Raw genomic sequence first — 25,682 nt, 5'->3', positions numbered from 1 at the left:
GGCCTTCTATGAGTCCTAATCTGAATCCTATCGAACATCTATGGAAAGAGCTGAAACTTGCAGTCTGGAGAAGGCACCCATCAAACCTGAGACAGCTGGAGCAGTTTGCTCAGGAAGAGTGGGCCAAACTACCTGTTAACAGGTGCAGAAGTCTCATTGAGAGCTACAGAAAACGTTTGATTGCAGTGATTGCATCTAAAGGTTGTGCAACAAAATATTAGGTTAGCGGTCCCATCATTTTTGTCCATGCCATTTTCATGTGTTTTCTTATTTACAATATTATGTTGAATAAAAAATCAGAAGCAAAGTCTGATTTCTATTAAATATGGAATAAACAATGGTGGATGCCAATTACTTTTGTCAGTTTCAAGTTATTTCAGAGAAAATTGTGCATTCTTCGTTTTTTGTGGAGGGGTACCAACAAATTTGAGCACGTCTGTATATATAAAATAATAATAATGCAGTACACTGATGATATCTTCTGTTTGTGGAACAGTTCACAAGAAGAATTGGATTTGTTTAGCATATATTTAAATGCCTGTATATCAACTAAGACCAACAGTTTTTTTCAATATACAAAAAAAGAGACAGATGAGAACTGTCTGCTGTTTCCCAACAGCTTCGACCCTGAGCCTCTTAAAGGTATACCAAAAAGTCAGTTTCTTCAGTTAAGGCGAATTTGTTCCATGGAAAGTGAGTTTCTATCTCAAGGTAAAAACCCGATGCAAAGATTTCGTGAAAGGGGTTGTGCACGCAATTGATTGAACGAGGCACATGATGGAGCTTTGAAGACTGACAGACGTACACTACTAAAACAAAAAAGAGGTGTAATCAGTTGCAGTACCCAAAATGTGATATATATATATTTTATTTTGTCCATGTGGACTTTTATTTGTAGGAAACACTAGCAGAAAAACCTGAATATCGGATCATAAGAGTGCTATTAGACGAATAGACATGACCGCTGTGGTTGCTAAACATTTTCATGAGTAGAAGCGCATGCTGACTCCTTGAGATTTTGCGGGATAGAAAGAATTAAAAGGCCTGGGAGAGGGGAGGGAATGTAGAGAGGCTGTCATTACAAAGAGAGTGCTTCTGGGCACATTGTTTGGAGACTGAACATCCTAAGGGACTAAATGAACATACAGAGTTGTCCTCATTTTTGTGAATTGAATCAATTAATGGTTTATAAAGTATGTAAAGAAGACTATTAACAGTTAACTTAAATATTCTACATTAGGCTAATGGATTTTTATATATAATGAGTATGGATTTACAACTCTTGTGTGCATATAAAAAAACTTTAAAGTTTGTACTTTGTTTAATTGCTAATTGCTCTTTAAAATAACCTAGTAATGTCTTTGTAAAGTGCTAAATGCGAGAATGGCTTGGTTTGAAATTGATTTTGTATTGCGTGTAGTTTATTTTAAGTTTTAGATTTGGATGAACTGTTGATTGACAGATTGTTTCCCTGGTTTAGGGAGTGAGCCGTGCTTGTTCACATGTTAATCATGCGTGTATATGATGGGAGATTTGTTACCTCTGATGAATACAGTTTGACTGTCGAAACGTTTTTCAGCTTTTTCTTTTGAATTACTTTTATGTCCGGAAACTAAATAAAATATACAAAAAAAAGGCTATGTAAAGTCCAGCCGTTGTTTGTGGTTGATGAATGGGAAAGTGCAGTGTTTTCTCTGCTATAATATGTAGATATTTTTCTGCTGTACATGTAGGAGTATAAACAAAACTTTGAGATCCTGTCATTGAAAACAAATTCACTTATTTTGCCTTTACGCTTTATTTAGCAAAATAAATAAATAAATGATTGATTATCACTGTTTGCGTTCCTATAAATTCTGTCTGGGTTGAATACTGTCAATATTATTCAGAGTCTCGTGCATCAATAAGAGTCCAGTGGGCTTTGGGGGAGTTCTTGAAGAAACATGTTTGTTTGTTTGTTTGTTCTTTAGGATCAAGGCCCCTTTTGGTGTAAATCAGTCTTCCGTCAGAACAGTCCTTTGAATCTGCGTTGTTCATGACGTCAGAGCAGTGGCTTAGGAGCGGTCCGGTAAGGACAAGACATTGCGGCTTCATTGAGCTCAACGGGATCTCTGGGAATTACCAGCAATTACAGATGATGGATTTATGGCACTCTATCTCGCAGAGGAGGTGTAGAAGTGGGAGGAAATCATCTCGCTGAATGAGGTCGGGATGGCTTTGAGTAGTCTGGACACAGTCTACGCAGTCTCCAGGCAGCCACTTCATCGGCCTGTGTCTCCCATTGATGCAGTATTTTACACAGCTGCCTCCGTAGCCTTCTCCAGTGGCTGCACAGCAGTCCTGTCCTTCTCCAGTGGCTGCACAGCAGTCCTGTCCTTCTCCAGTGGCTGCACAGCAGTCCTGTCCTTCTCCAGTGGCTGCACAGCAGTCCTGTCCTTCTCCAGTGGCTGCACAGCAGTCCTGTCCTTCTCCAGTGGCTGCACAGCAGTCCTGTCCTTCTCCAGTGGCTGCACAGCAGTCCTGTCCTTCTCCAGTGGCTGCACAGCAGTCCTGTCCTTCTCCAGTGGCTGCACAGCAGTCTTGTCCTTCTCGTGTCGGCTGCAGCAACGATGGCAGAACTCTTTCAGGAGAAGGCAGGTTAATTGCGACCCTGTAGCAAGACTGGCCAGTCACCTGCAGGGCGTTGAAACAGCTGCAGCTTACAGTCTTCATAGAATTAACTGTATTTTTTAATTTGCATTTGAAAAGGTTTGGATTGAGCTCTGCAGAAAACCAATCACACCGTACGTTGTAGATTTCCAAGATTGATTTTCAGCAGAGACGCATGGGATGAATGGCATATCCTTTCGACTGTATGGGATATTCCCTGTTTATACAATGGTGCAGTACGTTATAGGCTGGCAGGGACTGGAATCAAATGAAGGAAGATCAGAGATGTAGCTGTTCTGTTTTCTAGTTTTGTATTGCAATTCCTGACACTTGCATAACATGTTGTATTCAACATCCCTCCCCCACTATCTATCTTCTCCTTAATGAGGCTGTAGAACAGATGGCTACAATTGAAAGAGTTGCCGTCTAAAATGAATGCAAACAGTTCCTTTGTATTTCTGTACTACGGTTTCCATGGAGGTGCTGCAGCAGTACAATGGCTAATGCAGTGTTACCTTCACAGCGCGAGATAACGCCATTGTTGAACACAAGAAACGGCGTGCTCGCATTCAGCTGCTGTGAGTGCCTGTCTGAGTCTGGCAGGAGTCCTTTCCCTGTAAATTGTATCTGATTTGATGCGTATTCATCTTTTCCCTCAGTCTCTTCTCCAGGGCCCTCAGTGCTGCCAGGGAGCAGAGGAGCCATGTTGCCCCAGTGCTGTCCTGGGAGGGTCACCTGATCCTGCATGACATGACTGTCAAGTCACATGACACATCCTCTGTCCTCATGAGCAGGGTGCACCATGCATACAAATCAGATTTGATGACTGTGTAACACCAGCGCTACTTGGTATTTATCATAATTCAGATTAAACTCTATGAGAAGAGAAGGGTGAAAGGTCGCCATCTTGTGTGTGATGACATCATCCCAAGGATCGCTGCAGAACTGCAGGCCAGACGAACCTGGGAACTTCATCGTCTGTCAGCAGAACCCGACGGGTACTTTTGAGCCAGAAAAATCCTGTCACTGCGTTTGTCAAGTCCTGTGGACACGGAGCTCAGCCCGAGGCTGTGAGGAGGTGTGGATGTCACAAAGACGGCTTGAATCACTAAGCTGGTCTGCACGCCTAAACCAGATTACTGTGTGCTGTAATTACCAGCTGGCTCGCTGGCTCGCTGGCAGCTTATTTTAAACCTTCACATCCCGCTAGTTTAGCAGTAAAGGCCAGTGAAGCTGGTTAATGTTTTTATCTCAGGTTTGCATTTTACATTGAAACAGGCTGGACACCCATTCATTGTGCTTGGGATAAGAAACTGTATTCAAAAGATTTCTTGCGTAAAGAATTACAGTGATTTTGTTTTGCTCATTTGGTCTGTGTCAGTAACACTTGTAGTAGCTGACGCTGTCACTTGTGTAGATCGACTCTGGGTGGAGATAGACAGATCTTTCCCAGTGAAAAGAGCCAGATCCCTTACATACCATAACAGATGGAGTCAATTTAGTAAAAAAAAACTCACTGTATAAATCCCCTTTAATTAAAAGAAGAGCACCACACTGATTAACATTTTATTCAGTAAGAATTGTGAGAAACGAAACCTGGAGGAAATCGGGCCCCAGAAGATGTCAGTTTTTATATATATATATATATATATATATATATATATATATATATATATATATATATATATAATATTACTGTGCAAAGGTTTTAGGCAGGTGTGAAAAAATGCTGTAAAGTAAGAATGCTTTCAAAAAAATGTTAATAGATTATATTTATCAATTAACTAAATGCAAAGTGAGTGAACAGAAGAAAAATCTACATCAAATCCATATTTGGTGTGACCACCCTTTGCCTTCAAAACAGCATCAATTCTTCTAGGTACACTTGCACAAAGTCAGGGATTTTGTAGGCATATAGTCAGGTGTATGATTAAACAATTATACCAAACAGATGCTAATGATCATCAATTCAATATGTAGGTTGAAACACAATCATTAACTGAAACAGAAACTGCTGTGAAGCAGGAATAAAACTGGGTGAGGAACAGCCAAACTCAGCTAACAAGGTGAGGTTGCTGAAGACAGTTTACTGTCAAAAGTCATACACCATGGCAAGACTGAGCACAGCAACAAGACACAAGGTAGTTATACTGCATCAGCAAGGTCTCTCCCAGGCAGAAATTTCAAGGCAGACAGGGGTTTCCAGATGTGCTGTCCAAGCTCTTTTGAAGAAGCACAAAGAAACGGACAATGTTGAGGACCGTAGACGCAGTGGTCTGCCAAGGAAACTTACTGCAGCAGATGAAAGACACATCATGCTTACTTCCCTTCGCAATCGGAAGATGTCCAGCAGTGCCATCAGCTCAGAATTGGCAGAAAACAGTGGGACCCTGGTACACCCATCTACTGTCCGGAGAAGTCTGGTCAGAAGTGGCCTTCATGGAAGACTTGCGGCCAAAAAGCCATACCTCCGACGTGGAAACAAGGCCAAGCGACTCAACTATGCACGAATACACAGGAACTGGGGTGCAGAAAAATGGCAGCAGGAGCTCTGGACTGATGAGTCAAAATTTTAAATATTTGGCTGTAGCAGAAGGCAGTTTGTTCGCCGAAGGGCTGGAGAGCGGTACACGAATGAGTGTCTGGAGGCAACAGTGAAGCATGGTGGAGGTTCCTTGCAAGTTTGGGGCTGCATTTCTGCAAATGGAGTTGGGGATTTGGTCAGAATTAATGGTCTCCTCAATGCTGAGAAGTACAGGCAGATACTTATCCATCATGCAATACCATCAGGGAGGCATCTGATTGGCCCCAAATTTATTCTGCAGCATGACAACGACCCCAAACATACAGCAAAAGTCATTAAGAACTATCTTCAGCGTAAAGAAGAACAAGGAGTCCTGGAAGTGATGGTATGGCCGCAGTGTGGAGTAGTGGTTAGGGCTCTGGACTCTGGACTGGAGGGTTGTGGGTTCAATCCCCAGTGGGGGACACTGCTGTTGTACCCTTGAGCAAGGTACTTTACCTAGATTGCTCCAGTAAAAACCCAACTGTATAAATGGGTGATTGTATGTAAAATAATGTGATATCTGTATAATGTGAAATAATGTATAATGTGATATCTTGTAACAATTGTAAGTCGCCCTGGATAAGGGCGTCTGCTAAGAAATAAATAATAATAATAATAATAATATGGCCCCCACAGAGCCCTGATCTCAACATCATCGAGTCTGTCTGGGATTACATGAAGAGAGAGAAGCAACTGAGGCTGCCTAAATCCACAGAACTGTGGTTAGTTCTCCAAGATGTTTGGGCCAACCTACCTGCCGAGTTCCTTCAAAAACTGTGTGCAAGTGTACCTAGAAGAATTGATGCTGTTTTGAAGGCAAAGGGTGGTCACACCAAATATGGATTTGATGTAGATTTTTCTTCTGTTCACTCACTTTGCATTTTGTTAATTGATAAATATAATCTATTAACATGTCTTTTTGAAAGCATTCTTACTTTACAGCATTTTTTCACACCTGCCTAAAACTTTTGCACAGTACTGTATATATAGATATATACATACATGTGTGTGTGTGTGTAGTGTGAAGAAAGTGTTTTTATTAATGGCTGTGCGGGGAATGAATTTCTGATAAATACCTTCATGATCTGCCCTGAAATCTTGCTTGTTGCAACAGTCTTTGTGACAGCGACTGTTATGTGCGTCTCTTAAGTAAAGATCACGAAAACAATATTACATTTCAGGGACAAACAATTGTGAAACTAAAACAAAATGTGCAGAGCTGGCTGAAGTTTTCTGTGCAGGTTGTTGAGTTTTTAACTCTGCTGGTCTTTCTGCTCAGGCTTGCCCTCCTTCTCTTTACAGTAAATGCAGCTCCGCTCAGGTGTGTAACCCTGAAACTCCTCAAAGGCTTGCCTGTGACGGCCGCGTTCGTTCTGCCAGATCTTTTCTTGCTACCACTGCCGTTCCTCGCTCTCTGCAAGCAGGGCCAGCTACCATTCATCACTCGCCTGACTTATAAAAAATGTATTACAATTCTGTACTTGATATTTGGGAAGGATGTACACGGCTGTCTTCTGTAAATTGCTAATGAGTGTGTGTAGGAAGTGACTTCATTTCTGCAGTAGTGGGTTTGGAAAGATAACTGTAATCTATCTCTTTTTTTCCCCCCATCTCTACAAAAGACAGAAGGTATTGTGGTTATATTGGTTTGTTTCTGCAGTTATTTGTGTGGTTTGCAGCGTATACAGTACAAGTGATTTGAATTTCCTCCCGAAACAAACACCCTGTCTGAAGTGGCACTTTTTTTTTTGGAGATTCTCTTGAAATGAAAGCTGCTGGGGTGGCTTGATTTGTGCTGTAAAAAAGGACAGGGTGGCCTGGGAACACAGTCCAGAGTTCCTGGAACTGCACAAGCTTTTTCTTTTAGCGAACCCTTGAGATTTTCTTCTCTCTTAACAGCTTGCGACTCCACGCTGGTGACGGTAGCAGCTGGTGCATTAATACCTGGTGTTGTTTCTATCGGTAGAATGAATGTACTCAATGAGACAGAGCCATAAACATGACTGTACCAGCAAGACAGGGCTGCTGTGCTGTAGCACTTTCTTACAGGAAAGTAATAATCCAAACTCAAGTGGAGTGGGCATCGCTGCGAGGGAATAATGGGATGTAAATGGCAAGGTTCTTGCTTTTAAACAGGTTTTACTACAAGCTTAATTAGTCTCACTTGAGCTTCCTGACCTCTGCATTAAGCTCCGGAGAGTCATTATTGCTCGGAGTGGCTTAAATGTCTATGCGACGGTAGTTGTGTTTCAGTCACTGGATTTTGGAGAGAGTGTGTAACGGATACTCTGTTCTGGGTACTCGCCCCTGGAGGCAGGCTGTTTGCACACTCGGGTGTTGTGCTGCTTGGTGCCGTTGACCTTCTGCCGTGGGATACAGTCTGCAGCTTGTCCAGCTTGCATAACAAGATTGATTCACCTGAACCAAATATGGGAGAAAAAAAGAATTGAAAGCAGTTCTAAAAATACTGTGAGAAGCAGAAAGAGCAGCGGAAGAGTGGACGGCTCTCAGAGATAGATGGCGGGCTGGCTGACTGATGCACAGGCTGGGTCCCAGGCAGCAGAGGGCTGGGTGTGACAGGCTGGGTCACAGGTGGCAGAGGGGTGGGTGTGACAGGCTGGGTCCCAGGCAGCAGAGGGGTGGGTGTGACAGGCTGGGTCCCAGGCAGCAGAGGGGTGGGTGTGACAGGCTGGGTCCCAGGCAGCAGAGGGCTGGGTGTGACAGGCTGGGTCCCAGGCAGCAGAGGGGTGGTTGTGACAGGCTGGGTCCCAGGCAGCAGAGGGGTGGTTGTGACAGGCTGGGTCCCAGGCAGCAGAGGGCTGGGTGTGACAGGCTGGGTCCCAGGCAGCAGAGGGCTGGGTGTGACAGGCTGGGTCCCAGGCAGCAGAGGGGTGGTTGTGACAGGCTGGGTCCCAGGCAGCAGAGGGGTGGGTGTGACAGGCTGGGTCCCAGGCAGCAGAGGGGTGGGTGTGACAGGCTGGGTCCCAGGCAGCAGAGGGGTGGGTGTGACAGGCTGGGTCCCAGGCAGCAGAGGGGTGGGTGTGACAGGCTGGGTCCCAGGCAGCAGAGGGGTGGGTGTGACAGGCTGGGTCCCAGGCAGACCCACACAAACACACAGTGGTAATGATTCCAAGATATAAACAGCTAAGACTTTTAACATGAAAACTTGTTACAAGTTTGTTTTAGAATTGTAATGGTGTTGTTTTTTTTTTCCATCTCTTTCCAATTGCAAATTGCGCTAATGACGATTTGGAGTTAATAGCTTTGAGAATCCAGCCCTAGATCTCTTCCGTTGTATGTATGTATGTATGTATGTATGTATGTATGTATGTATACTATGTATGTATGTATGTATGTATATCTCTCCTCTCCTCTCTCTCTCTCTCAGCTAACTTCACTGTAACAAAGCCCCCTGGGACCTGGAGAAATGTTCACTGTAATAGGGTTTGGCATTTTTCTATATCAGAATAATGATAAAATGGTTTGAATTGAACATCAATATTTACTACTTTTATAAAGGTTCCTTCACATTGATCAACATTTAAACGGTATTGTGACAAGGTACTGGTGTCACGTGTGGGTAACCGCATTGCAAGACAGAGGAGTTGGAGTTGAAATGCCGGCACAGGGCCGCAGGATTTATTAAACACAAAACAGAAAGTAAACAAACGGGTCATGTGACGCTACCAGCGAGAAGACATACAAGACAGGCAGCAAGTCTCAATCGAGGGCCCGTCTGTAAAAAAAAAAAAAATTAAATAAAAAATAAAACTCCTCCAAAAGGCACACAAAACAAACCCGTTTCCACATAAAAATTACACCGTGGTGTGTTTAAAAGAAAACAGTAAAGACATCAACAAGGAAATAATGTACACTTACATGCTGAATACAGTAATTACAGGTGTTTTCTCTTGAAAACGTATCCCGCGTAGATTGCTCCGTCATTCATGATTCGTTCTACAATAGGTCATCTTTGAATTAGTCAACCATGGTCTTTTTTTTCTCTGAGAGAATAACACAGTGAAAACCGAAGCACATTCCACAAGCTGGGTAATGTGGAGTGCTTGACGTAATGAAATAGCAGTGTGGAGTAGTGGTTAGGGCTCTGGACTCTTGACCGGAGGGTCGTGGGTTCAATCCCCGTGGAGGACACTGCTGCTGTACCCTTGAGCAAGGTACTTTACCCAGATTGCTCCAGTAAAAACCCAGCTGTATAAATGGGTAATTGTATGTAAAAATAATGTAATTGAATGTAAAAAATAATTTGATATCTTGTAACAATTGTAAGTCGCCCTGGATAAGGGCGTCTGCTAAGAAATAAATAATAATAATAATAATCAAGAGCAGCCGCTGTGATGAAACACAGAGACGCCTTCTAAAGCTATCGAAGAAGGCTTGTTAATGGTTTGTGAAGGACCAAACGAGCGGCTTTGTTCTGAACCCATTTTGAAGCTTTATTCCTTTGAAGAGAAGAATGATCTTTTTTTCTTTCTTTCTTTTTTATATGTCTCAAGTGTGTCAGTATTGAACTGCTAATGCGCTCTTTTCTGTGCCGATCAATTAGATCCTGCGTCAGTCGCTCTTCAGAGCGCTGTGGATGGTGTAGGGCAATGAGAGCCTACCTTCAATTAATTATATTATTTATAGGATCAGGAGCCAAGAGATGTTCAATACATTGTTCCTCCCTTCTAGCTGCATGTGTCAATAAACCTACAGACTCGGGTGTGAGTCTGTAGGTTTACTGACACATGCAGGGGCCTGATTGTTCAAACTCCTGACTCCTAATATACCTAAACAAGGCGGCTCCTGACACCCAGGACTGGGGCCAGTTTCAAGCCCTGTCAGAGGCTAACACTTTGCACAGGGAGGGAACTTTTCTCTGCTGCATTGAGGCGCCTCACAGCAAAACAATTCTCTGCAGCATTGAGGGGGGGAAAAAAGTATCTGCCACTTTCTTTTTATTTGAAAAAGGCATTCAACTTGAATAAGTCGTGATGGCTGTGTGACATTTGTGAGTTTGACAACGCGGGGAGAGACGTGTCCCATGGGATAGGGGGGCGCCGTGGGGGACGGGAGCCGGCAAGCTCGGCACGTCCCCAGGAGCTGCGGCAGCAGCTATTGGCACTTTGTTGCTCCGTCTCGGAGACGGCTCTCTGGGCATTCCTCAGGAGCCGGCTAAATAATTCATTTATTTATGGCTTGCGTGGAGCTCCTGGAGGTGGTGGGAGTTTTTAATTTGCCCCCAGCCGGATTGTCGCAGCAGCAGCTTGTGTAAATCACGATGACAGTGTGGCCTACATTTTTCCTTGGCAGTTTCAGTGATAAAACACAACGGCTAAAAAAAAAAAAAAAAAAACGATGGAGTTTTTTCGCATTGTGGAAGGGTCTCATTATGAAGGGCTGTGCTGCAGAAGCAATAATGTACATTCCGCTGGAGGCTTCATTGCATAATAATAAATATCTGTGCTGCAGCGAGCGCTGATCAGACAGGGAGCAGAGCAGAGCAGGGCTGTGTGGCTGAGACTCGCACTGCTTCAGTCAAGGGGCTGGGAATGGAGGGGTTCTCTGGGTTCAAGGTGCAGTGCACTGTGGTCCTCACCACCCTTTGTGCTCAGTGTCTTGTTGTGCCAGTCTTTATGCACCTCCCTCAGTTACCCTCAATTAGCAGATGCTCCCTGTTCACTGCCTCTGGCAACATTGTTTAGTTGAACTTGGCCTTCAAAGCATCTCTGAAGGTTGAGCATGTTCCAGCAGCCCTGTCCTCCATGCAGGTCCACCAGTGCCCTCTGTGCTGAACAGCGTGTCTCTTTCAGAGTCAATATTGAACTGTGTGCTGTTTGCTTGTTCCATAGCTTCAGTACAGAGTGCTTGACATGGAGATCTAACAGGAAAGTATCTTAAAGTCTTGTCGGCCTGCTGGTTTCAGTTTCTACGCAGAATGGAGCCGTCTGCTCAGTGGTGTGATGTTGTTTTCACAATTTGAGCTGGTGATGGTAGAACACACTGCCTCCCTATCAGTGCTTTCCTCTACCCATTCATCAGACTATTGTCTGAGTATGAGCAGCATGTGCCAGTAAATACCAGAACAGCAAGAGTTTCTGTTCTGTGGCATTGAGGCATTAAGCATCTTAAAGTATTTTAAAAAACTGTGCTGTGTTAAACGAGGGTGGGTTTAACACCCAGCTATCCTGGTTCTGGGCTTCTGTCTTCTAGTTTCTTGCAGGACATATACAATGAATGTATCCAGGGGACTTCAGAGCCGTATCTCCTCCTGTTAATAGGACACCAGTCTGTACCAGCCATATAATAACATGCACACTGTACACATAACTCACCAGTCAAACACGCAACCATTGCATGCAGCATTGAAATACTAGCAAGAAATCTGTATACGCAGTGCTAATGGCTTTTCATTAAATCAGTGCGCTTAGATCAGTTGCACGCAGAATCACCCCCCTTGGCTCGGTGCTGTGAGTGTGTGTGCGTGTGTGTGAGTGAGTGTGTGTGTGTGTTTGAATGAAGGGTGCCAGTATAAACCTGAGCAGGGGAAGTGAATCAGTTCTGCATCAAGCTCAGGTGCTGTACGGTGGCTTGATAAAGAAATGAGAGGTGTGTTTCGCAGAGCAGAGGAATGGCACAGCTTCAGCATGTGCTACGTGGAGCTGTAACAGGAAAGCGTCTCACCCTTCCTGTCCTGTCAGCCTTCTGGTATCCATTTCTCTGCAGAATGGAGCTGTCTGCACAGCGACTTGCAAAGGCTGCCAGTGTGACAGCTTCTTCACGCTCCGTGACATTTAGAGCTGGTGATGGTGGCACCAGCCGCCAGCCCTTGGTTTGCTGTGCCTTAACTGACACTCACTCGGTCACACGCACACACACACAAACACACACACACAAACACACACACACACACACACATACGCATGCAGGCGAACAGAAGCACTGAGTGTGCACCAGAACACTCCTGTAAACCCGTGAGCACTGTGGCTACACAGTAGAGCTGTGAATCTGAGCGCTGTGGGTACACAGTAGAGCTGTGAATCTGAGCGCTGTGGGGAAATCGAATTATTATTTTTTAAAAATGATTCTAATTTAATTTGTACTTGTACCTGGTGGCTGTATATTATAGCGCTGTTAGATTTTGATTTTCAGTTTTGCACAGAGAGACTCATGCAGGTAAATCTAGTCACACAGGCACACATGAGCACTGTGTGTGTGTGTGTGTGTGTGCACGTGTCCGTGTCTGTGCGTGTCTGTGTCTGTGCATGTACGTGTCTGTGTGTGTGTGTACGTGTGTGTGTGTACGTGCCTGTGTGTGTACAGGGCTTGGCGCATTGGGGACAGGAAGGCCGGATGGTACAAAGTGCACCTGCTCTGTCTGCATAGTTGCACAATTCTATTGATCAGAATGAAGCGGGAAACGTGATACCTGGACTGAAATGGAGAAGTTTAGTTTTAAACTGATCAATAGATCTAATTTTAAATCCTAGCTTCTGGCATGTGACCTGCTCTCAGAATTGCAGAAATGTGCTTGCTGCTGGCTCCTGGGGGTCACTGGGAGGAGTAGGAAGGGCATCAGAGTTACACAGCGACGGCTCCTGGCACCAAACGCTGTGGAACTTACTGTTAAACCAGAGATAGTGGAGGAAGAGAACGCTGCCCTGCTTAAAATAGGCTTGCCCGGTGAACCTAACCTCCCATTGCTTTAGCTCTGTTACACTTTCACAATGTGACTTTATAATTATAATGCAACAGTGTGTAACAATAACTGGCTCCCCCTCACCCCGTTCCAGGGGTTTGATGTTGCTGCTGCCTCAGGCTCCGCAGTGCTTGCAGAGAGGAGAGAAACTGGACCCTGAGTCTGGGTGTACTTTCTCCTGGTGTGCTGCATTAACCTTGGTGTGAGACAGCGATGCAGCCATGCGTAGGCTGAGCGCAGGAGTCCTTGGTGCTGCACGTGTCCCCTCCTCCTGTCCCCACACTGCGCCGTGAGCAGGACGGGCTTTCCGGGGGAGTAGCAGGATAAGCCGCAGTCAGGGATGAATGCACTGGTCTCTCGCATCTGAACTGGCCAGTCCTATGCACATGGTACTCTTGACAACACTGCAGTATATTTAATTTATGCAAGCCTGCTATCACCTGCAGTGGCATGGACCCATGTCTGATACGTATAGTGCTTTTCATTTTGGTGAACTTCAAAAGCAACAGAAGTTTGATGGTCTCTCTGTGTGTGTCAGGTTTTAAAAAGGGCAAGAATATTGTGGGCATGGAGGCTAAACTGTTTCTTCTTTGCTCCCCACCACCATGGGAAAAGGTGGACTGTCCGGCCCAGGGCAGGCTTGAGGCAATGTGGGGAAGCTCTTATCAGCTCTGCCTGCTATGTTGAGACTAACTCAACACAAATAATGTATTGCTGCTGGGAGACATTGTGTCGCTTCCTGTGTTGGGTTTGCAGTGTACAACGTTTGTGCTGGGTGTACAAGGCAGTCAGTCTTGCAGTGTAATGGGAATGGAAGGAGGGGCGGGGGGAGTACTGGCTGTGTGACGAACAGACCTGACCTCCTTTTACCTTCTACATGTTTCAGGTGGAGTTATTCAAGGTGGATATGATCTGTTGTTCAGTACAATTGGAATACAGAGCTGATTGAATATATTCCCAGAAATGATTGCAGCAGTTTAATTATTTTTTAATCTTGTGTAGTATTGGGAATGTGTATTATTATTATTATTATTATTATTATTATTATTTATTTCTTAGCAGACGCCCTTATCCAGGGCGACTTACAATCGTAAGCAAAATGTATCTCTTGTGTATCTCTATAGTATTAGGTATGTGTATCTCTTGTGTATCTCTGTATTATTGGGAATGTGTATCTCTATAGTATTGGGAATGTGTATCTCTTGTTAAAGCATTTCTCTCTCTCTGGTTGCTTTGTGACCCCCAAACAGGGAGTGTAATCCTCAGCAGTAATCGTGGAGCAGCGATGGGGATTGGCTCACTGGCTTGCTGGACCCCGCTGTGTTTGGGGGTCAGGCAGTAATCCTGGAGCGGTGATGGGGAGAGTGGTTCTCTCTCTCGCTGGCTCGCTGGACCCTGCTGTGTTTGGGGGTCAGGCAGTAATCCTGGAGCGGTGATGGGGAAAGTGGTTCTCTCTCTCGCTGGCTCGCTGGACCCTGCTGTGTTTGGGGGTCAGGCAGTAATCCTGGAGCGGTGATGGGGAGAGTGGTTCTCTCTCGCTGGTTCGCTGGGCCCTGCTGTGTTTGGGGGTCAGGCAGTAATCCTGGAGCGGTGATGGGGAGAGTGGTTCTCTCTCGCTGGTTCGCTGGACCCTGCTGTGTTTGGGGGTCAGGATTCGCAGCACTATAGATAATCCCACAGATTAAGACAGAGGGCTTTGTAATAATTATCCACAGCAGGGATCTTAGACAGCCAGTTGGAGGGCATTGAGAGTGCAGAGAAAGAGCATGTAAACACACACAAGCATGCTGACCGCAGTTTTGTGCAAGTTGAACTCACAAATGTCTGCATCAGTCCAAGATATTCTTTTGGGGCAACGAGTGTCATAAGCAACATAAAAGTACAAAAATCAGAGTTGGTCATGTGTTCTGACTACATTACTTTTTTCTTTTAAATCAATGCTGGAAGCTGATCCTACATTTCCACTTCTCTCTGATTTAAGGAGGGGGGGGGGGGGGGGTTAAGTGGGTTGGCAGAGAACCAGGCACTCTTCATACCTGCCAAGCTCCTTTAGTGTTGGGATTTATCCTGGGGGATGCTTGGCTGTTTTTATTTCTACGATTGAGTGCTGCATCCAAAACAAATCCCAGTGTAGCTGGTTTGATTAAAAGAGATCTGTTGCACGATAAGAGCTAAGGAATGCAACCTCTTTCCACACAAAGTAATCCCCCCCCCCCCCACCCCCCCTTGCTCCTGGCCTCTGAGCTTCCTCTCGAATTGTCCCCATTCAGCCCCCCTCCAGTGCAGACTCTAATGCGTCCAGGTTCTTCCTGTAGGCGATTACACTGCAGCAAACAGCTCAGAGACACGACAGTGCGATTGGAAACCTGCAGCAGACTCAGCCAGGGTGAGGGAAGGTAGAAGAGAAACAAGAGAGTTTGTGGGTTTGATCCCAGGCTGGCTCGGCTGCACTGGCCCCTCACCTCCGGAGGTGTGGGTTCGAGTTCCCATTCCGGTCACAAGGGGGATTAGTTTGTCTTGATTTAGTAACCTGCATCAGAAAATGCACTGCAAGAACAAATTGTGCTCCAATGCAGACAGCATTTAAACCTGTTCACTCACGTACTCATATCATATTTGTGCAATTTCTATAAATTCAACCACCTATTCTGATTTCACACGAATGCAGCCCGAAAGGTTTGCAGGAGGCTGCGGCTGTACGGTAAGGGTGGAGGAGATTGACTTTTTAAAATCAGAGGATGGTCCCTGCTGCTCCGTGTATAAATTGAGAAGGCTGAACTGTCAATTGCTGCCTATACAGCACCTTTCATGAACACTAAACAGCAGTGCACCGATCCAACAGGAAATCTGCCATCTGATGAAATCTGATGGCACCGGGAATCTGCCATCCTGTTTCAAAACAATCCCAGATTCTATTACAGCATCTTCCATCCCTAGGCGTCTGCAAGCCGGTTAATTTGATGTTATTGCAGATGCAATTTAGGCCCTGGTTTTTAATGATTAAACCTGCCAAGTTCCAAACTAATGAGAAAGTGCCAGAGAGAGGATGAGGAGTCGGGGCTGTGCTGGCAGGGAGTCCTGAGAGAACACGGAGTCATTTCACACCGCTGAATTTGTTGATCCCGTTAGGCAAATCATTTATTAAAAAAAACAAACAAAAAAAAAAAACAACTATTTTCTGTTTGCTGTCCTGACACCTTGTGTAATGAATACTGCACATATTTATGCAAGGGTGGGGAGTGGGTAGTTACTATAGAGGTGCAATACCGGTGAAAACAGCGTCGGTGACACTGGTGCAGTTGCAAACAGCTTTCACAGAAACAGCTGCACAGACCGCACAGAGAGACCGGGCGTGTGTACGCTCTCGTACAAACCATTTTCCACTTGCATCCTCTTCTGGGCACAGAGAAGCCGTATCAGTTACATAGTCCTGTCTCTTAGTCAGAAACATTTTCAGTTGATTTTCCTGTTGAATTCCCTTCATATAGAGATCAACATCTTGCAAATATCATGGTATCCCTGCCTGAACAGCTAATCATCCCTCTGCAGATACACTGATCTTCAGGGCAGCCCGTCGTACCCCAACATTTCTACCCTTTTGTTATTTGTTTAGCCCAAAACACAAGCTCATGCAATAGTGACTGCCGAGAATGGGACCACATTAAACATGAAGCATTGTACTTGAATTAGTGCAGTGATGTCTAAAAACAGCAGCAGAAACACAGGCTCCGTTACACAGAAACACAGGCTCTGTGGCTCTGGAAAAGGAAAAAAAATGGTGAGTTTGATCAATAGTTAATATCCAGTGCGTGGAGGTGAGACGTAGATTAGGAGGGGTTTAGGTATAGCTGACCGAGGCAGAATTATATTCATTTCTTCCCACTGACTTCTGCCACAGTCACAGTTGAGTCATTGAATAATTTTCTATATACGCACAAACGCAAAAAAAAAGTGCTAGCATTGCACTGTGTGTGTGTCTGTGTGTGCGTGCGTGTCTGTGTGGTGTGTGCGTGTCTGTGTGGTGTGTGGTGCGTGCGTGTCTGTGTGGTGCGTGTCTGTGGTGCGTGTCTGTGTGGTGTGTGTCTGTGTGGTGTGTGCGTGTGTGCGTGTGGTGTGTGCGTGCGTACGTGTGTGTGTGTCTGTCTGTCTGTGTGGTGTGTGGTGTGTGTGGGGGGGTGTCTCCTGGGGACCCTTAGTCTGGCCTCAAACACCTTCCTTGTCCTTGAGAAATCAATCCAGAGTGACACACTGAAACCCCCTCCCCCAGAGGCCAGTGGCTGCTGATTCCTGCTAACTCCCCCTATTGCACCTTTGTGAATCCAGTCCTGAAAAGCTGGAGCCTGGTGTGGTTTGGCTGATTTGAAGATCACTCATTCTTTTGAAGGTCAGCTTTGCCGCCACGAACATGGAGACCCGATGCGTAACTGATGTCAAACAAAAATAACTACTCAAAACCGATTTATGACCAGGGACATGTTAATAAAAAATATCAAAACGATGGTGATCGTCTTGAAAAAAGATATTGCAGTAGTAGGTACAGTAAAGCAGAAAGCGAGGGAAAGTAATGCGTTGTGTTTGAAACCCTCCAGCTCTACTCCTCTTGCGCTCGGTACGCAGTGCAGGGCAGAGGTGTGTTGGAAGGTCAGGCTGTGGGACTCGTGCCAGTTTATTTGCTTATGCAGTAGTTTACACTCAATCCTGTACAGGGTTGCTAAATATTAATGCGCGCACACACACACATTACTACAGAGAGAACAAACACTAACCCTTTCCAAGGAAATGAATCAAAGCCCCGATTTCAGCGCTGTATTAACGGCTGGGAGCAGCGGGCAGGAGATGTCTTCAAGGGCTGGTTTGTAGGCTCAATTCACTAATTCACAAATACTGTTAACACACGGATAGACCACAGCGACAGTAAACTGTGTATGTGCTATACTGCACTGTAAAAGGACCCCTTCGTTAGTTTACTGCTGCAAGACAGAGAGCGGAATATAGAGGTACAGAAGCACTGTGGGGAAAATTCAAAATCACATCACAGAAAATATGAGAAGAAAACAGCAGCTGAGTGACACTGCAGCTGGAAATGAGCTTCAGCTATCCAGCGTCTAGAAATGAGCTTCAGCTATCCAGCGTCTAGAAATGAGCTTCAGCTATCCAGCATCTAGAAATGAGCTTCAGCTGTCCAGCGTCTAGAAATGAGCTTCAGCTATCCAGCATCTAGAAATGAGCTTCAGCTATCCAGCGTCTAGAAATGAGCTTCAGCTATCCAGCGTCTAGAAATGAGCTTCAGCTATCCAGCGTCTAGAAATGAGCTTCAGCTATCCAGCGTCTAGAAATGAGCTTCAGCTATCCAGCGTCTAGAAATGAGCTTCAGCTATCCAGCGTCTAGAAATGAGCTTCAGCTATCCAGCGTCTAGAAATGAGCTTCAGCTATCCAGCGTCTAGAAATGAGCTTCAGCTATCCAGCGTCTAGAAATGAGCTTCAGCTATCCAGCGTCTAGAAATGAGCTTCAGCTATCCAGCGTCTAGAAATGAGCTTCAGCTATCCAGCGTCTAGAAATGAGCTTCAGCTATCCAGCGTCTAGAAATGAGCTTCAGTTATCCAGCGTCTAGAAATGAGCTTCAGTTATCCAGCACCTAGAAATGATCTTCAGCTATCCAGCGTCTAGAAATGAGCTTCAGCTATCCAGCGTCTAGAAATGAGCTTCAGCTATCCAGCATCTAGAAATGAGCTTCAGCTATCTAGCATCTAGAAATGATCTTCAGCTATCCAGCGTCTAGAAATGAGCTTCAGCTATCCAGCGTCTAGAAATGATCTTCAGCTATCCAGCGTCTAGAAATGAGCTTCAGCTATCCAGCGTCTAGAAATGATCTTCAGCTATCTAGCGTCTAGAAATGAGCTTCAGCTATCCAGCGTCTAGAAATGATCTTCAGCTATCTAGCATCTAGAAATGAGCTTCAGCTATCCAGCGTCTAGAAATGATCTTCAGCTATCCAACATCTAGAAATGATCTTCAGCTATCCAACATCTAGAAATGATCTTCAGCTATCCAGCGTCTAGAAATGAGCTTCACAGAACACTTGCTTCCATATAAATTGCAGGATAGGATTTTAAAGGTTGAAGCTGAACTGTGACATTATTTAAGGGGAAACACCTCAGCACAAGGTTTTAACAAAGTGTGAAACAATTGTCTAGCTTTGTTTGTTTGTTTGTTTGTTCTTTTTTTTTGTGTTAAAGGATGCTGCTTCACTGTGGCTCCAATTAAATGGAATACAAAAACTTCTTAATAAAATGTATGTATTGCAGAGCGCAATAAAATGAAATCAGAAGTGGAATATCAAAGCCTGACTCCTCCCGGGAGAGAGCGCCTCCTTGCTCAGCTCCCGCAGTCCTAGATTTTAATAAAACACAATTATTTAAATACACAAAGAGGTTTTGGCTGTAATGTTTTCATTATCCACCAGTGAGGGATTGCTGCAGCAGCCCCAGTGACAGGGATACAGGCGCATAGCAGCGAGGGGGAGGGGGAACGACTTGGTATGGACATTCCTTAGCCCAATTCTGGGAGCATTAGAATCTAGGTCACGGTGATTATATGATTCTGGCCTCTGGCTGGTTGGGCTAACCCTGTATCTTCAGAACAGCTTTCCCAGACCTGAGGAAACTTCCTTCATGTTGCAGCTGCTCTATCTTTCTGCAGTCCAGCTCCGTGACTGTGTCTCTCTCCTCTCTCTCTCTCTCTCTTCCCCACCCTCTGCAGGCCCGGTACAAGCAGAGCCTGGACCCCACGGTAGACGAGGTGAAGAAGCTGTGCACCTCCCTGCGCCGCAACGCCAAGGAAGAAAGGGTGCTGTTCCACTACAATGGGCACGGTGTGCCCCGGCCCACCGTCAACGGAGAGATCTGGGTCTTCAACAAGGTACAGGGGGGTAACACAAGGGATCTGGGTCTTCAACAAGGTACAGGGGGGTAACACAAGGGATCTGGGTCTTCAACAAGGTACAGGGGTAACACAAGGAATCTGGGTCTTCAACAAGGTACAGGGGTAACACAAGGGATCTGGGTCTTCAACAAGGTACAGGGGGGTAACACAAGGGATCTGGGTCTTCAACAAGGTACAGGGGTAACACAAGGAATCTGGGTCTTTAACAAGGTACAGGGGTGTAACACAAGGGATCTGGGGTTTTATTAAAGTAGAGGAGGGCAGCATGAGAGAGCTGGGGCATTAACAAGGTAAAACCTCTAATCTTGGCTTCTCAAGCCAGTAACAAAGCTCCCTTGGCTCAGGTTGTGATGTCACTAGCAGAGCCGTCTTGCGTTGCAGTGGTTTGGGGTTGGTGTCTGGTGTGAGCGTGCTGCGTGTTTTCTTGTCTTGCAGAACTACACTCAGTACATCCCCCTCTCTGTCTATGACCTGCAGACCTGGATGGGGAGCCCCTCCATCTTCGTGTATGATTGCTCCAACGCCGGCATCATCGTCAAGTCTTTCAAGCAGTTCGCCCTGCAGCGGGAGCAGGAGCTGGAGGTAGGGGGCGCTGTAGAGCTCACGCAGTACACTCTGTGCAGTGCAGCGGTGCACTCCCGTCCTGGGTTTTTTTTCTCAATCAGGTCCTAAATGAGTTAATTGACTGCTTAGCAGATCTAATTCAAGACCTGCTTGGAATAAAGGACTGGGTCTTGAGAGACACAGGTGGAGGGAGTGGGTTCATTGTGTGAAATGTCTTGCTTATGTATAGAAACTAATGAACAATGTGAGGGTGTGCGTCCTAAAGGTTTGATCTTTTAAAAACAGTTTTTTCACCCTTGAGAAAAGAGCTCTTGGAGTAAATGGTTATTTGTTTCAGCACAATGAAAAGACTCTGTGATACGAGCTTGGAGAGGATGGGAGAGATTCATCCACAACTGTAAAAATACTCAGTCATAAGACAGACAGGTGGAGTGCTGCCCCTTTATAACACTGCAGTCGGGCCCCATGCATAGTCTGTGCACCGCCGTGTGAATGGAAGTGCTGCTGCAATAGCATTGCAGGGTAAAAGGGAGCCAAGACCAGACTATACCCAGGTCCGCAGTATAAAGGTTTTCGTGTACTTTTCGAACGATGTTGAGCAGTGCAGGAAGTGTTGTATCAGCGCTGCGTTCCTGCTCTTGACATTGAGACTTTGATTGTTGTTAAATTTCATATAGACACTCGCATCTGTCTGCAGTCATTACTTTGTACATGTGTGTCTGTGTGTGCGTGCGTGTGTCTTGTCTGTGTGCGTGCGTGTGTTGTGCATGCATTGTATTTACAAGTGTAAAGTATTGCATTGGATGTGAATGTGTAAGTTGTGTGCATTTTCATGCATGGCGTGTCTGTGTGTGAGTAAGCGAGTGTTTATCTGCCTGCGTATGTGCTTTGAATGTGTACAGAAAAAAAAAATAGTCAGTAAGTCGTCTGTCAGTTGTTTCATCCTGTGGCTCCAGATATGTGGGCTGCTGCAGCAGTAAGTGTGCAATGAATAAATCATCCCTTTCAGGTTTTTTTCTTTTTGAGAACATTTTCCAGTAAAATATTTAAACACATAATTTCTACATATCAGTAGTAAATTATTTACAGGAAAGTTTTTAAACTGGTTGATTATCTGGAAACAGCAGAAACTAAACTGATTGAACTAAACTGGCTGTTAAACTAATGAGTTTCCAGCACTGTGAGCTTGGAACCCGTCTCTCCAGCAGCCGGAGGAGGGCAGAGATGATAGGACAGTGTATTGTGTGCAAATGGACGGCTTGGGGGAGACTCTCTCTGGATAAGGACAGGGTTCAGGGCTGTGTCCCAGGCAGCTCCAGGACAGTCCAGGCTGGAAGCGGCTCTTTGTTTGCTGCAGATTTCTTCAATAACTGGTTTTGTTTGCTCTGTGTTTCAACATATTGAGCACTCTCAATACTTAACTTAATCAAAAACTGTGAGCAATCTCGAGCATGTGGACAGCTGAATATTCAGCCAGCATTGGTCCCAGTTAATCATTGAAAATCAAATATATTTACTTGCTGCAAAGACTGCTGGGTGCATGAACACTGTCTAGCAAACTATATTAGTGATATTGCATAAAATGAAACACAGAAAACACATTACAGGTCCACGGAGCAGCATAAAGAGGACTGAGAGTCACAGCAGCTTCTCTGCAGGACTGGGAGCTGTGTGCATGGAGGCCTATCTGTGTGTGTGCAAACAGGCGTGCAAGAGTGTGCAAGCGTGTGTCCGCTCGCGTGTGCCCATGTGTGCAATCCAGTTTTGCTTCTGTGTGACCGTCTCTCTGTATTAGTTCATACAAACGTGTGTGTGTGTGTGTGCAGCATGTTTTACCATTGAGAAAGGCGTTGCTAATGGTTTGAATGGATCTGGTTTTAATCGCGTGTGGTGCATTTCTCGGTCTGTCTGTCTCTTCTTTCCTTTGTTTAACACAGCGCTTCTGTGCTGTAAGATTGTGTGGCTTTTCAAAGCAGTTCGGTGAAAGCTGCTGTCTGTCTTGACAGCTGAAAGCACCCAAGCTGTACAATTCGAAAAGGGAGGGGGGGGGGTGCTTATAACTTAAGTGATTTAGAGGAACTCAGTGACAGACATCAGGGAAAACACAAAAACGCACAGAATCACGTTATTCTTTTTGTGTTTCTTTTGTTTCCTTGTATTTGTTTATTTTGCACTGAAGGCTGCTGCACACTCTGATTAGGCTATTGTTGTATTCAGGCACCTGCACAGCTTTACACATCTTTCCTGGCAGCGCGGTGACTCACCAGCGAGAGCTGAAGGGCGACAGGGTGAGAAGGCTTTTAACCCCACTGTAAAGCAGTCAGGCCAGGAGACAGAGACAGTGTAATTAAATCACAGGGCTGTTTCATTTAGTCTTTTTTCGATTTGTAGTGTAATGAGTGACCTGTCACGAGACACATCCTGCCTTTTCTCCAGCTCAGGATTGAGTTCTCCAGTTTGCCATGCTGGTACAGATGGAGACTAGCACAAAGTGATTCCATGCAGATGAGCCTGCTGATCTGAGGCAGCCTGACCTGCCTAGCCTGTGATTGATTGCTTTTCTCAGAGCCTGTCATTGTTAATATAATCGACATGCTGCCTGGCACTCTCAGTTGCACAGCACTTTGGGGTCTCCTGGTGCAGAATGGAGCCCAGCCCCCCTGGTCCTCCTCAGCTGTGTAGGATTGGAACTCGATGCCCTGACTCTCCCCCTCTCTCTGTCTCTCTCTCTCCAGGTAGCTGCCATCAACCCAAACCACCCCCTGGCTCAGGTGCCGCTCCCACCCTCCATGAAGAACTGCATCCAGCTGGCAGCGTGCGACGCCAGCGAGCTCCTCCCCATGAACTCCGACCTGCCGGCCGACCTCTTCACATCCTGCCTGACCACGCCCATCAAGATCGCGCTGCGCTGGTGAGGGCCACGCCCACGTTTGTGACATCACCCTCTCCCAGGGGACCTGTCTCCCTGCACAGGGGTGTCTTGGGTATCTCCTGCTGACGATGATCAGGCACTTCTTATTTGATCAAGTAAATTATTTAGAAACGTCGGTTAGAGCCCTTGTGCGGTTCTAGTAGTCCTTGTGAATTGACTGTGCCCTGTGACCCCTCCCCTGTCCTACTCCTCGCTGTAATTCAATACGAGGAAATTGACTTGTTCATAGAAACGATTTTGGGTTCACAACAAGATTGAAGGATCAGCGTGACTAAATCCCATCCCTGCAGTTTAATTTTGAAATTCTGATTGATATTGTCTCCTGACTTGCACTTTCTGTACCTTGCTCTGTACTGACCCCCCCCACCCCCCCCTTACACAAACGCATGGGAGGCAGTGTGGTCTAGTGGTTAAAGCTTAAGGACTGGGTGGCAGGGTACCTTAGTGGTTAGAGATGATGACAAGGAGGCAGTCGACACGCAGCTAAAAAAAAATAACCTGATGGGGTTTGCCTAGGCTGAAAATGTAAAGGAGAATACATGTATTGATGGGGAGGGAGGGAGGGAGGCAAAAAGAGCGTTTTTACAGAGTCCACCGGAGCAGAAAATGACAGCTGATGGAGCACAGTGTTGAAGGGATTTCCTCGACCTGATTCCTGAGAGCTGCGAGTGAAGCTGGAGAAAGAAAGCGTAGGAGGATCGCAAATAAGAGGCTGCTGCTGCTGCAGCATTTTAAAAGCAACTCTGAAAACCTGATTAGAAATCTCCAGTGTAATGTAATGCAGGTGTCCCTGTTTGGCTTGGTTTGAGTGCATGTGAGAGGGGAGGGGGAGGGGGAGGGTGATTCCCTCAGTTTAATGTACGTGACCAGAATCGGTTGGATTCCATTGTTATATAATAACCCGTGCCCTGGTCTCGATTGCCATTGAGGGACTCCTGGTAAAAATCCTGGTAAAGACTGAACAAACCCTGATTAGCCCCTGAGGTAAGGCAGTCCAAGAACAGGACTAATCTGGGTCTTTGAAACCAGCCAACAGACGGAATTGCTCATGTGGTTAAGGGAGCAGGCAGAATATTCTATACAATATTATATAATGAATACTCCAGGTGAACTGGTTTAGTCCTGACGTTCTCAATTATATTCATCATTGATTTGCTTTAAACTACGGCAGCGGTCAGCAGCCTTTTGCGCTCCCATCCCGGGCTCTTGCTCCAACCTCAGTGATCGCACTGAGCCAATGAAAGCCTGCGTGTGGGGTGGCAGTCTGGCTTGGGGGTGAGCAGGGAGATTTCTTCCATTCTGTGCTTGTTCGATTATTTAAACGAGGAAAGAGCAAACCGCCCAGGTCGTGTGCACCCTGTGTCTCTCCCTGATCTGAGATCAGAAGCTGCGTTTCCCTGTGTCTCTCCCTGACCTGAGATCAGACACTACGTTTCCCTGTGTCTTTCCCTGACCTGAGATCAGATGCTGCGTTTCCCTGTGTGTCTCCCTGACTCGTGATCAGAAGCTGCGTTTCCCTGTGTCTCTCCCTGACCTGAGATCAGACACTACGTTTCCCTGTGTCTCTCCCTGACCTGAGATCAGACGCTATGTTTCCCTGTGTGTCTCCCTGACTCGTGATCAGAAGCTGCGTTTCCCTGTGTCTCTCCCTGACCTGAAATCAGACGTGTCTCTCCCTGACTCGAGATCAGACGCTACGTTTTCTTTTTTTTCTGCAATCAGTATTCAGATGCCGGTGTGCGAGTGCCCACGCTCTCCTGTTCACTTCATCTAACAAGCAGGTAAACAGGCTCTGCTGAGCACAGCCGCGCTTGTCTCTCCCGCTTATCGTTCAGCCCCCCCTGCTGATTAGAAGGGCTGTTGGAACTCTCTGTAACAGAGCCTCCCGAATCCTAATAAATATGATAGAGCTATGGCACCGGCACACGTACAGGACCAGGCCACGCTGCGCCATGATCAAGTCTATTCTCAGTGCATGGTCTTTCCTGTTTTTTTCTCTCGACGCCCCTCTGGTGACGAGTTGCCCAGCTAATGCATTTATCATGTAACGCGTTACCTGTCCTTTGCAAGAGAGAGCAGAGTTTCCTTATCAGTCAATACCATGATCGACCCTCAGGGTAGCTATTCAATTAATCTTGATATCGACACTAGATCTGATCCTGAAATGTGCAAGACTTATGTGATGTATGAAGAGTTCAGTGTCCAAGAATCAGCTGTGGTCCAGCTACTCGTTTTCAGTCATTTTGGTTATATTAAAGAATCATCTTTCAGTTATTTAAAACAGAGGCCTGTGCACATGCAGAACAAAAAGAAACTCCTTTGTGTGCC

The 25,682-nt window shown here is 45.8% G+C and overlaps 1 protein-coding gene across 4 annotated transcripts in view; it reads left to right on the top strand.

The window, feature by feature from the left end:
• Window positions 1-25,682, top strand: part of LOC117423503 (regulatory-associated protein of mTOR-like) — an 84,032-nt gene that overhangs the window by 13,377 nt on the left and 44,973 nt on the right. For all 4 annotated transcript variants that reach the window (XR_004547794.3, XM_034039398.3, XM_034039399.3 and 1 more), the window contains exons 4-6: window positions 19,676-19,834; window positions 20,294-20,440; window positions 23,158-23,333. Coding sequence is in view for 3 of the 4 variants with exons in the window: in XM_034039398.3 (XP_033895289.1) it covers window positions 19,676-19,834; window positions 20,294-20,440; window positions 23,158-23,333 (482 nt within the window). In the remaining variant the exon portion in view is untranslated. The remainder of the gene's footprint in view (window positions 1-19,675; window positions 19,835-20,293; window positions 20,441-23,157; window positions 23,334-25,682) is intronic.

Source organism: Acipenser ruthenus, chromosome 17 (genome assembly GCF_902713425.1).
Source record: "Acipenser ruthenus chromosome 17, fAciRut3.2 maternal haplotype, whole genome shotgun sequence".
In the NCBI taxonomy this organism is placed as follows: Eukaryota; Metazoa; Chordata; class Actinopteri; order Acipenseriformes; family Acipenseridae; genus Acipenser; species Acipenser ruthenus.
This window is presented reverse-complemented; position numbering and strand designations above follow the sequence as displayed.